The sequence below is a fragment of the Balaenoptera ricei genome, chromosome 20 (assembly GCF_028023285.1).
Source record: "Balaenoptera ricei isolate mBalRic1 chromosome 20, mBalRic1.hap2, whole genome shotgun sequence".
Taxonomy (NCBI): Eukaryota; Metazoa; Chordata; class Mammalia; order Artiodactyla; family Balaenopteridae; genus Balaenoptera; species Balaenoptera ricei.
Window position 1 is genome coordinate 18,415,724 of NC_082658.1, and position 13,242 is coordinate 18,428,965.

The following is a 13,242-nucleotide window of genomic DNA, read 5'->3' on the forward strand; positions in this document are numbered from 1 at the left end:
CAAGCCACTGATAGAGACAACAACATGAATATATCTCACAGACCTAATCTTGAGTAAAAGAACCAGAGAGTATGCACTGAGCATGTGCTGTTAGTTCCACTTATATAAAGTTCAGAAACATGCAAAACAGATCTATGGTGTTTGTGTCAAGACACTGGTAACCGTTAGTGGCACAGGGACTGCAAGGGCACCTGGCGAGGGATCCTGCATGCTGGTTACCCAGGTGTGCTTGGGGTGGGATGTTCATTGAGCTGCACACTTTTGATATGTGCTCTTTTCTGTGTATGCGTCAACGAAAGTCACACAGAAAGAAATCAACACAGAGCTACTCGGTAGGGCAAAATGTCATCCGTTAAGTGCTGAAGAAGCAGGGTTGGGGCTGTAGGTCCAAGCATGCTTCCCAAACCTGGCACAGAACTTGAATGAGCCCCTCTCTTGCTGTGGCTGAGCACTAACTGCCGCTGTTTGCTTGGGGACGCCTCTGCCTGGGTTATGCCCGTATCAGGACCTGACATGGGATTATTTATGCATCTGTTTATTTTCTGTCTCCCCAACTAGGGTGTGATCTCACTGCAGGCACATAGTAAACACACAACAAATACTTATTGGATGTATTTGCCTCTATATCCTTCCTTCACTGAGCAGAATTTGCCTCCTCATGGATGTATTCTTTCACCTATATTCTTTTTTTGCAAGCTTCCATCGTCTTATATAGATACAAAGTAAAAGAAATAGAAGAAGAATTTTTCCCTTTGATGAGAACTCTTAGGATTTACACTCTTAACCAATTTCATATACAATATACAACAGTGTTAATTATGTTAATCATGTTGTACATTACATCCCTAGGACTTATTTATCTTATAACTGGAAGATTGTACCTTTGACTACCTTCCTCCAATTCTCCCCACACCCCACCTGTGGTAACCAAAAATTTGATCTCCTTCTTTATGAGTTTGTTTGTTTGTTTTTAATAACTACATTATTTTTCAGAATCCAGCAGCTTTTTTAAAAAATTAATTAATTAACTTATTTATTTTTGGCTGCATTGGGTCTTCGTTGCTGTGCGCGGGCTTTCTCTAGTTGCGGCGAGTGGAGGCTACTCTTCGTTGCAGTGCACAGGCTTCTCATTGAGGTGGCCTCTCTTGTTGCGGAGCACGGGCTCTAGGAGCGTGGGCTTCAGTAGTTGTGGCACACGGGCTCAGTAGTTGTGGCTTGTGGGCTCTAGAGCGCATGCTCAGTAGTTGTGGCGCATGGACTTAGTTGCTCCGCGGCATGTGGGATCTTCCCGGACCAGGGCTCAAACCCGCGTCTCCTGCATTGGCAGGTGGATTCTTAACCACTGCGCGACCAGGAAAGTCCCTGTTTGTTTTTGAAGAATAATTGACCTACAACACTATGTAAGTTGCTGGTGCACAATATAGTGATTCAATATTTCTATACATTTCAAAATGATCACCACTGTGAAGCTATTTTATTATTATTTCTCTTGTCCGCACCGCATGCTCGTAGAATTTAATTTCCCCACCAGGGATCAAACCTGGGCCCTGGTAGTGAAAATGCCAAGTCCTAACCACTGGACCACCAGGGAATTCCCCACTTATTAGTTCTTGTAGCTGTTGTATACAGAGTCAATATTTACTTAAATTTTTTTGAAAAAGAAACTTTAACAGAAAATCAACCCTTTGGAAAACAGTCTAGCAGTTCCTCAAAAGGTTAAACATAATTACTGAAACAGAGCATGACCCTATGGTCCTTCCCCGCCATATCCTCTGCCTGCCTTTTGTCTGTGAAAAAACTTTAGCCAAAGAATAAGTTTAATCAGAGAAATAAGATAGTTTAGTCATTAAGCATAGTCAAGGACCTTTAGTTCCTTCTCAAGGGCTATAGATAATATTCTGAGCCATGTCCTGTGAGCTGTCTTGTAGATACTGAAACCGCCCCCAGAAGTTAACTACGTGATGACCAGACTGTAGCCATGACATAAGCTGCTACAATTCCGAGAACTGGCCTCAAGGAAATGGGAACAAACTGACCCTGGAACTGAAGATTAACTGTACTTAAAACAATCAGACCACCGCATGACCAATTTTAAGACGACTGTCAGAGCTTTCTGCGTGTAGCCCCCTCCCTCCATCTATAAAAGCTCTTGCCCACTGATTGTCAGTGGTGGGGAGTCAGCCTTTGGACAGGAGTCTGCCCTCCCCCCGGTTGCCAGCATCCAAAATAAAGCAAATTTTCCTTTCCACCAACCTTGCCTCTTTATTGGCTTTTGAGCGGTGAGCAGCCGGACCCCACTTTCAGTAACATTACCAAATGACCCAGGAAGTCCACTCTTCAGTATAGATGTAGGTTAAATGATAACATATATCCATACAAAAACTTGAATATTCATAGTGATGAAATAGAACTCGTATTTTATAGCAAGAAAAATTTAAACAGAAAATTTGTCTTTGCCCATTTGAACCTCCTCCCCCTCCCCTTTAGTGTATATTGTACATCTGCATTAACCAGATCTCTTTAGAGATAACATTCCTTCTTAATCTCAAGGTTCACAACTCCTTAGGAGATAACCTTCCTTCTTAATCTTGTGACCCGTGGCCCACCCACTACTTGCTTTGTACCTGTGGACCTGGATTGTGTAAACTGTCATTTAATGTACAGTCCTCAGTCTCAAAACCATATATAACTGTGCTTTGACTCTAATGGGCAGAACAGTTCTCAGAGCTTTCTGAGAGTCTGTTCCTGGGTTATAATTCTCAATTTGGCTTGAATAAAATTTTCCATTTCTTTCTTAGATCAACTATTTTTTTTCTTTGACAATAGCAGCATTATTCATAAGAGCCAACACATGGACACAACCCAAATATCCATCGACTGATGAATGGCCAGATAAAAGTGGTATATCCACACAATGGAATATTATATGGCCATAAAAAGGAGTGAAGTCCTGATACATGCTACAACATGGATGAACTTTGAAAACCAGTATGCTGAGTGAAAGAAGCCAGTCACAAAAGACCACATGTTATATGATTCAATATATATGAAATGTCTAGAATAGGCAAATCTATAGAGACAAAAAGTAGATCAGTGGTTGCCTAGAAATGGATAGGTTGGAGGGAATGGGGAGTGATTGCCAATGGGTATGGGGTTTCTTTTGGGGTTGATGAAAATGTTCTACAATTGATTGTGGTGACCGTTTCACAACTCTGTGAATATACTAAAAACAATTGAATTCTGCATGTTTGATAGGTAAATTTATCAAATACGAATTATATCAATAAAGTCATTAAAAAAATAAAACCAGGGGCTTCCCTGGTGGTGCAGTGGTTGAGAATCTGCCTGCCAATGCAGGGGACATGGGTTCGAGCCCTGGTCTGGGAAGATCCCACATGCCGCGGAGCAACTGGGCCCGTGAGCCACAATTACTGAGCCTGCGCATCTGGAGCTTGTGCTCCGCAACAAGACAGGCCGCGACAGTGAGAGGCCCGCGCACCGCGATGAAGAGTGGCCCCCGCTCGCCACAACTAGAGAAAGCCCTCACACAGAAACGAAGACCCAACACAGCCCAAAATAAATAAATAAATAAAATTAAAAAAAAAAAAGTAAATTGAAGTTGAGATCTTAAAAAAAAAAAAGAAAACCAGTATCACTTGCCATTAATAGAATGGAAAATCAAATACAAATTATTAAACACTAGCTAGGGAATTTCATGGCGGTCCAGTGGTTAGGACGTCATGCTTTCACTGCCCAGGGCCCGCCGCGTGGCACAGCCAAAACAAACAAATAAAAAACACTAGCTAGATAGTTACATCTACTCTCTTTGATTAAAAAAAAGAGAGGATTCAGAAGTGTTAGACAGTTGACACCAAATAAAACTTTTCCCTTAAGTTACTCAGGAACAAAAAAGAATTGAAAAAGGAATAATTGTTTCACTCTGTGGTTCAGTGTTTTTTGTGACCTGTTGGCTAGCTGCTGTCAAATTGCATGTACCTGTATACCCATCCCACCCTTGGGACAGACTGAGGTACAAGATGTGAAGCCAAAGTACGGCACCGAGTGTGTGGCAGGTACTCCATCCACTTAAGCAATTCTTACTAAGTGGCAAAGGAAGGGACATAAAAGCATTTCAGCTATCAATGTACAAACAGGCTTCTAAAAGTGATGCCAATTGGGTTTAAGCTGTCTCTTAGAAACAGAGGGGGGAATTTCTGGGGAAGAAAACTGAATTGAAATAGGGACCAGCTGCCTTGTGATGAACTATTCCACCACGGAGTTCTGACCTCCACCAGCGCATTGCCATTATCCAGTAATAGACATTCCTTCTGAATATTGTAAGGAAGTACTCTCTCCCCAGCTGGGGCCCTGTGAGAGCAAAAGGAAGGGACAGCAAGTCCCTTCTTCCACACTTTGATGATTAATTAATTAATTAAGGCAGTTTCAGCTGACCTTTCTCAAAAACTTCCCAGCAACACTGGGTAGAATTGGACCCAAAGCCCCCAGGTTTCCTGGAAACTACTAAGAGACAGAAAAGGTGTAGTGATTGCATAGGGAACAGTAGGACTTGAGGTTGGGACTCCTGCTGGGTAATGAAAGATTCTAGTCCTGCTATAATAAGTCTAAATTCTGTTAAGTGTTGCAATCCTTAATTAAAAGGGTGGGGGACTCCCCTGGTAGAGCAGTGGTTAAGAATCCGCCTGCCAATGCAGGGGACACAGGTTCGAGCCTTGGTCCGGGAAGATCCCACATGCCACGGAGCAACTAAGCCCACACACCTAGAGCTTGTGCTCGGCAACAAGCCACCGAAATGAGAAGCCCGCACCCTGCAACTGATATAGCCCCTGCTCGCCACAACTAGAGAAAGCCCGCGCACAGCAACGAAGACCCAGTGCAGCCAAAAAATAAATTAATTAATTAAAAAATAAATAAATAAAAAGGTGACCTTTTAATTACTAGGGTTAAAAGGTGGAGGTGGCTCAGTGTGTTGAAAGCAACTTCAAATATCATCCTGGCATGTGTCTATCAAAACAAAGACACAACAAAAAGGGCAAGGAACTGAAGACATCTTTCATTTGACCAAATGTGTATGTTGGTAGAGTTATATCTGTTGTTTGGCCAACAACTGCCATCCTATGTGGGGCATACAGTGTGCGCCCAGCACGTGGTAGGTGTCCTGTACTGTGGCTACGTGAACAAATGAGTGAATGAATGAATGGGAGAATGCAAGAAAACTGTTTCCTGGCCACTGTAAAGAAAGAGCAAGCACAGCAAAGCAGTTGCTCCTAAAGAATTCCAACTCAAGTGATAGGCCACATGTATGCACATTTTAAAATCCATATAAAAATAATTATCATAGAGAAACAAACATGGAACATGTGTATTTATCAATAGCTCCATCCCCTCCCAAAACTCTTCTAAAACAATAGCATATATAACTTGACAAGGGCAAAGAGAACTGGAGAGGGAACAGAAGAGCTGTGTCAAACAGTTTTTGAAGATGGAAAGCAGTGTGGGGATGTGTGATTTAGCAGAGAAGAGGAAGCTGAAACCTAAGTATTGGCTCTGACAGTGGTTCTTCATCTTGAGTGCACATTAAAATGACCTGGGAGATAAAGAAACAAATCTGGAGACCTGGGTCCCACTAGGCATCAAATTTTAAACTATCTCTGGGTATATGGCAGTTCCTCAAAAAATCAAACGTAGAATTACCATATGATCCAACAATTCCGCTTCTGAGTACATACTCCAAAGAATGTGAAGTAGGCACTCAAACAGACATTTGTATATTCTGTTCATACTGTTCATAGTAGCATTATACACAGTAAGCAAAAGATGGAAGCAACGCAAGTATCCACTGACGGATGGATAAACAAAGTGTTTATATATATGTTTTTATATATATAAAATTCAGCCTTAGAAAGGAATGAAATTCTGACACCTGCTACAACATGGAGGAATCTTGAAGACTTTATGCTAAGTAAAATAAGCCAGACACAAAAGACAAACACGGTGTGATTGCACTTATATGAGGTACTACAGTAGTCAAATTCATACAGACAGAAAATGGAATGGTGGTTTCCAAGAGTGAGAACTGTGGAGAGGAACAGAGAAGAGAACTGACTGATACTTGAGGAATCCCAGAAAAGCTGGGAACTTGGCACCACCAGGTGGGCTGCAAGTAGGGAATTTTGGTGAAAGTCTATATAAGGAGCAGTTAAGATCCTTAATCTCTATCCCCAGTCCCAAGGGTGAAAGATCTGTTGGGGAAACTGAATCTGTGAGACCCCTCCACTTCCAACTGGGTGGTCAAGGGCTTTCAGAATGGCTGTAGGGATTAAGCGAAAGTCTGCTTATTAAAAAATGGGGTCACTAATTCCCTTCCTCCTCCTTGTTCTACTCCCCAGGCAGGAGACCTCAGAATTTTTCTATGGAGAAACTAAATGACCCAAGGAATAGGGGCATGGTGATCCACAGATATAGGCATTTGGAAGTTCCCAAATGAAAAGGCTGGCTCGGGCTTCCCTGGTGGCGCAGTGGTTGAGAATCTGCCTGCCAATTCAGGGGACACGGGTTCGAGCCCTGGTCTGGGAGGATCCCACATGCCGCGGAGCGACTGGGCCCGTGAGCCACAATTGCTGAGCCTGCGCGTCTGGAGCCTGTGCTCCGCAACAAGAGAGGCCGCGATAGTGAGAGGCCCGCGCACTGCGATGAAGAATGGCCCCCACTTGCCGCAACTGGAGAAAGCCCTCACACAGAAACGAAGACCCAACACAGCCATAAATAAATAAATAAATAAATAAAATATTAAAAAAAAAAAAAAAAGAAAAGGCTGGCTCACCGTTGGACTCCCCACAAGGAAATCCATCAGTCAGCAAGCCCTACTGAAGAACACAGAGCTTCCAATGGCCTGTACCCTATGGAGTGCCAGTTATTTGGTGAATGCTCTCAACACAAGAATCTAAAACCAAAGGAAACAGCAGCAAAAAGGACACTGAGGAAAAATAGACAATACTTGGAGAAGAATACTTCAGAAACAACCATAATTTTAAAGAAACCAGAGAATAACCTGTATCCATAAAACTAGAACAGAATGTAATAGCAAAGGAGCAGTTGGAACTATGAGAAAACTGAAATCAAAAAGCTAACAAAAAAGTCGGAAGATCAAATGAGCAAATCTCCTAGAAAGTACAACAAAAAGACAAATGAAGAGTAGGGGGGAAGAAAAAGACAAAGGAACGGTAGGAGAGAAAAGATAAGTCTCCAGATGAGCAAACAATGGAGAACAAAGTATAAAAGAAAAATAAAACTTAAGATAGGATTTGAATCTCTAGATTGAAAGGGATCACCATGTACATCATTGAAAAACTTCAGAACATCAGGAACAAAGATTCTAAGATTTTACGGAGAGAAGCAGGTCACATATGGAAATAAGAATGACATCAAACCTACCAAGAGAAGCTAGAAGACAATGATTTTCAAACTTCTGGAAAAAAAAAATCTCAACAATAATTTTATTCCCAGACAAACTATCTCTCAAGTGTTTGGGTAAAATAAAAATATTTTCAGACATGCCAGGACTCAAGAATTTTGCCTCCCATATATTTTTTCTCAAGAAGCTCCTGCGGATTATTCTCCACCATATAAAGAAGGAAACTAAGAAAAAGGAAGACATTGCCCAGGAAACAGAGAGGATCCAACACAGAGGAGACAGAATGGGAATTCCCAAGGCACCCCAAACTGGGTGGCAGATCTAAACAGCCTGAAACAGAAGGATGGAGGGTGTCAGGAGGACTGCCTTGAAAAATTAATTTGGTAGGTTTGGAGCAGGTGAATAATTGTACTGTGAGCCTGTTGAAGTTCAAATTACCAATAGGCACAAAGAAAAATACACAAATGAGAAAATGAGGTAATTTTCTTCAGAAAAGTTTTTAAGAAAGGAAATACTATCACAGTATATATGGATAGACTCAATAATAAATAGTATTTACATGATCATGATAAAATGTGAACATGATTTAATACAAAATTTTGATTTAATTAATTTTAACAAATGGGAAATAAAGGGGTGTGAGAAAGCAAACCTTTGACTGCCAGGACTGAAATTTATAACTTACCATGCTCTCTCCTTACAGTAGTTTCTTCAAGGAGGAAAAAAGGTGTAGTGGTGATGCATTCATTTTTACATCCAAACACCCACCCCTCTAATTCTGGGGTAATATCTCGTGTTGTCAAACCTGGTGAGGCAAGACCACCTTGTCGCCTTCCTGGAGGAAGACGACATGCATGTCTGACCACGGCTCGGCCAATCAAATGCTTCCACTTGGCATTTTCAAACTTGAGGAATTGTCCTGAAGATGTGCCTAGGGTTCTTGGCACAAGCAGTGGACACTTCCAGGGACAAGACTGAGCTGGATTTCTAAATTATATCTAGAAGAAGTGGGTAGGTCTTTTTAAAAGTTTCTTAGCCACACAGCACCTGTGGGATCTTAGTTCCCCGACTAGAGATTGAACACACACTCCCTACGTTGGAAGCACTGAGCCTTAACCACTGAACCGCCAGGAGAGTCCCTGAATAGGTCTTTTTAAAAGGTGAGAGTCCCTGAATAGGTCTTTTTAAAAGGTATCTCTTTCTTGAGCTACAGAGTGCTCTTCCTCTGACGGCTGTGTGTGAATGTGTCAACTTCCACTAGACTGAAAGCTCCCTGAGGACAGCTGCCCTCTTTCATCTTTTAATTCACCGCAGCCTTGCGTGTACTAAGCTCTCAACAATACATGTTGTACGAATGTCTTTATCTTTACTCTGTCACACATCATATTGCTAAGTTCTGTTCACAGCGCTCAGATCTAATCTTAGACTAAGAATTTCCTCATGGACTTTGTGTTAATTGAAGCCCAACAGAGTCTTCCAGGGATCTGTTCTCAGTGGTCATTTAGAATGTGAGAGTAACTAGTACTTCTGAACAAGAATCTGTTGAGAATTCTTGTCTTCCTCCTCTAGTGACCCTGGGGCTGGGAGTGAAGAAATATTTACTCACTTCCACTTAATGGAAGTAAAAGGATAAAGGAGGAAGGGAGGGGGCAACCAGGATTGAACCAGAGACCCCTTGATTTGCAGTCAAATGCTCTACCTCTGAGTTATAACCCCATCGCCTACTGGGACTCTCTTCCTTGTCCACTTACGGTGATTCAATACAAACAGGTTCCACCCACTCTGGCATTCCGGCAAGCTTTGTATTCGAAAGCTCCACCTCCTTTTCTATCCATCATCTGCTCTGGTTTTCCTCTTGGCCACCAGGAAACTGGGTGGGGCACTTGAAAAATGACATGCTGGAAACTAGCTGAAAAGGAAACTGACATAGCATTAGTAGAGAAAGCTTCCGTATACACGGTATTACTGTGTCAGAATCCTCGGCCCCAGATACACTCTGTTCGTCCTCTGCCTCTTGATGAGTTGAGGGTGGGAAGGAGAAGGAAGATGTCAGTTCTTTCGGATGGGATGACTCAGGAAAATCAGGAACTCCTTCTCAGGGCAACCGATGCCAATCCCTGTGGCCACACTGCCTGCTCTGTTCTTGATGGAAACAGTAGCCAGCTTCTGACCTGGGCCGTCCCGATGCCTGGGGAAGAGCTTGGATGAGGGCTTAAGTAGTGTGGTTCCTCCTTATCACAGCGGCAGGGGAGACCTGAGGCCTCTCCTTTCAAGCCTGGCACTCCGTTTGCATGGAGTTTAAGGGCACAGCCTGAGATGCCCTTTCTCCTCCCACCTCCTCCATAGGGTAGGGAAGCCGAGGATGGAGAAACTAGCTTGCCCCCTCCACCAGCCTCAAAGAAGAAACAGCACACTTGGAGACACACACACAAAAGTTTTAATATAAAGTAACACTGAGAGTTCATATACACATCTTAGAAAGTCAGGTCGAGGAGTGTGAAGAGAAGAGCTGCTGTTAGAAGAGAGGGAATTGGGTGACCTCTCCAAAGACAGATGGGCGCTGGCGGAGGGCTGGGGTGTTCCGGCGATAGCCAAACTGACCATTGAACCCCTGGGTCACTTTCAGATTGGCATTATAGTGGTCATGTCCGGTCACCTGCTGGAGGGAATGCCCTTGCGGGACAGAGAGAGAGGCCTGAGCCTGTATTCAGCCCCCTCTTGCTTTCCCCACTCCCATTGGGCTGGTACAGGAGGCCAATCCAGTATAGTCACAGTGCTCCCATGTCCCAGCTGAACCCTCAATCCTGAAAAGCCAAGGGTTGGTGAGGTGGAGGAGACAGATGGCATCCTGGAAACCAAACCTCATACTAGGAATAGCATGCAGGAGGAGCGTGAATGGTACATGCTGGGACGGGAAGGGCCAGAAATTTCTGGGCTTGGCTGAACTTGCTTTGCTGCCAGGAGAACTGAGAAAATTTCACCCTTGCATCTGACCCAGCTGGAGAAAATGGATGAGCTCAATTTGGCCAATGGTGCCAGGGGACATGTGACTAGAATGTGGCCAAAGGGTGGTGGAGTTGGGGTGGGAGGAGGGTTCACCCTGCCAGAAAAACAGGTCTCAACTCTCCCTTTTCCTGTTGCTGCTAAATGGGGCCTAGAGAGTGAGCAGGACACAGCCTGCTCTGGGAGCAGTGAGAAGAACACAGGCTTTCACTGGAAAGAGTAGAATTCCAACCCCAGCTCAGCCCTTCTTAGCAAATCATTTTAACTCCCTAATCCTCAATTTCCCTGGCTGTAACCTGAGGATACTCTGAGGGTAAAAAGCACCTGACATATAGCGGATGCTCAATAACTATTAGGGAGCACTGTGACACCATCTGCACATGTATGAGAGGAAGAGCTGGAGGATGCAGTCAGACCCTGGGTCGCTTCCCCCAACCAGGTCTCTTTATGGCCCAGTTTCTCTCTCTGTGGAATGCACACCACTCTTCCTAGGTGGGACCATGGTGAGACTGGAAAGGGAGGTGGCACTTGCCTGCCCCTGCCCAGTTTCTCCTGTTGAGGTATCTCTGTCCTTGCCCGAAGATATGGAAATAATCCACTATCCAGCCATCCCTTCCTGTACCGCCATGATCCTGAGAATGAGGGAGAAAATGCAGAAGACTGTCAGTCATGATGCAGAGAGATGCACAGTACAAACCCCGCCTCCAGGCTTGTTTGAGGGAGGGAGAGGTCACAGCCAGGGGTAACAGGGCCAGACAGATTAAATATACTTAGTGACTTATTGCCTTTCAGGGAGAGGCAATGTAGCCTGGCAGTTAAGGGCTCAATGTCTAACGCCAGAGAGACTGGTTCTAATTCCAGCTCTACCCCTAACAAGCTGTGTGACCTTAGGACAATGACACAGCTTTTTTGGACCTCAATTTCCTCAACAGTAAAATGGGGGTTTGCTTTGAAATTTAAGTGAGATATAAAGGGCCTTCAAATAAAGGGCCTGGCATACTAAAGTTTCAATAAACATGATCTTCATGTAAATGAAAATAATACCTACCACAAATGGTGTCTGTGACGATTAAAGAATACTTACAAAATGGAACATAGAAAATTTCAAAAGTGTGTACACCATATTATTTTTCAAGCTTTTAAACTCTCGAGTTTTCCCCCAGATTCTGGCTCCTTCTGCTATAAAAATTACGAGTAGACAGCAAACACACACAAACATGGCACACACAGATGTGTGTGTCCATATGCATGTACTGAACACACATGCGCACACACGAACACCCGGGACCACAAAAACTCCCAAGATTTGTTCACAGAATAACCCGCATTAAGTCCTCCTCTCCCTAAGTCACTGACATGTATTATAGACACAAATATTGGAAGCAAAAGTGTTGAAAAAAATTGGAGCTGAGCCTATAATAGCCTCAGAATCTTTGATCCCGGGGAAGTACTCTGCGGGGGAGGGGCAACATCCACGAGGGAAAAGGCCTGGGGAGAAGCGAGGGCTGCAGAACTTCGGGAGGTTTCCTTCCAGGCAGCTCACAGAAAGTCGCAGCGAGCGAGCCCTCTTGAACTATGACGTCACCGGACCGAGGGCCCCTCACCTAGGCAGTTCTTTGTCTTTTTACCGATTGTCGGGCTTTTTGAGAATTTGCGGCGGGAGGTCACCCCAAAGGGTGGATCCGTGATGCCAAAAAGGACAAAGAAACCCATTTGTTTGGCAGAGGCTTGCAGAAACCCAAAATGAGATCATTCTCAAGTTCAGGCGTGGAAGGTGGTTCTGTGAGCTCAGTGAGCTTGCGCTCAACACCTGTCTCCCGCCTCCGCCAGTTCCCGGGTTTCATTAAGAAAACTGAGAGGGTGCGGGTCGGGGAGCCTCCCTGGTGGTGAGGGCGCTGCCATGAGACGCCCGGATCTGGGAAGTCGGCCCCGCCACGAGGGCCAAGCTCTGCGGGCACAAACGGTGGGGTTCTCCGCTGCGCTCCTGTACCTGATCAGTTTTCCGCAAGATGGGCGGAACCACGCGGCTCCGGAAGTACCGGCGGGCGTGGTAGTCCTGCTGCGCGTTGTAGGGTGGAATCGCCGACCAGAGCTTGGGCCTCACGTGCTCATAGGTGCGGGCCATGGTGCTCACGGCCACTCCATCCAAGATGAAGCTCTTCTCCAGCCACAGAGGACACGCGCAAAAGTGTGCCATCCTAACCGCCGCAGCCTCCGAAGGCTTTTCTAGCGCGAGCGGAGGGTCTTGGTGGGGGCTCCCCTGCGCATTGTTACGTGATGTCAAAGACTCCTGTGACACAAACCCTACTGTCCCCATCCTACGAGGTAGGCTCTCGGGGCTGAGGGGGAAGTTGCTTAAATGGTCCAGAGGTCAGGGATGTCTAGGAGGGAACCATGCAAGAGGAATCAGAGATTGAAGAGAAGGGGGATTACTGAATGTGGGCAGTGTTAACGCAGTCGGGCCCAGCTCCCTGTTTTCCTTTTAAGAGCAAGGTTCTCTGCTCCCACTTTATTATATATATTTCCCAAACCCAGTTCCCTTGAAAAGCTTGTACCCAGAAAGGATCAGAAAGAGCTCAGAGAGCATCTACTTCCAACTCTCGTTGTACAGAACTGGAAGTTGAAGCTCAGAAATGTTGGAATATTCCCTAAATCCATTTAGTGGCAGATCCAGAACCAGAATTCAGATCTCCTGATTTCCAGTAAACGCACTTAAAGCACTTCTCCCCTCCCCACCCAATTCTTTTCATCAGCTATTCCTCCTCCCGTTAAATTTAAAAAACCAACAAAACAGTAAAAACTGTATA

General features: G+C 44.6%; 2 protein-coding genes across 3 annotated transcripts in view; one reads left to right on the top strand and one right to left on the bottom strand.

Moving 5' to 3' along the window:
* Positions 1-13,242, top strand: part of LOC132354513 (large ribosomal subunit protein eL19) — a 410,792-nt gene that overhangs the window by 161,229 nt on the left and 236,321 nt on the right. The gene's annotated exons all lie outside the window — the stretch shown is intronic.
* On the bottom strand, positions 9,948-12,632 carry SPMAP1 (sperm microtubule associated protein 1). Its single transcript, XM_059908658.1, has 3 exons — positions 12,426-12,632; positions 10,968-11,067; positions 9,948-10,105 (listed from the first exon to the last, which is right to left on the bottom strand). The coding sequence occupies exons 1-3, from the start codon at positions 12,630-12,632 to the stop codon at positions 9,948-9,950; spliced, it is 465 nt and encodes a 154-aa protein (XP_059764641.1).

Excerpts from the sequence above, each read along its gene's own strand:
- SPMAP1 (XM_059908658.1), bottom strand. The coding sequence starts at position 12,632 with ATGGCACACTTTTGCGCGTGTCCTCTGTGGCTGGAGAAGAGCTTCATC. Across the intron at positions 11,068-12,425 it reads TCTTGCGGAAAACTGATCAG|GATCATGGCGGTACAGGAAG; the intron begins GTACAGGAGCGC and ends CCTCATTCTCAG. Across the intron at positions 10,106-10,967 it reads GAGAAACTGGGCAGGGGCAG|GGCATTCCCTCCAGCAGGTG; the intron begins GCAAGTGCCACC and ends CTGTCCCGCAAG.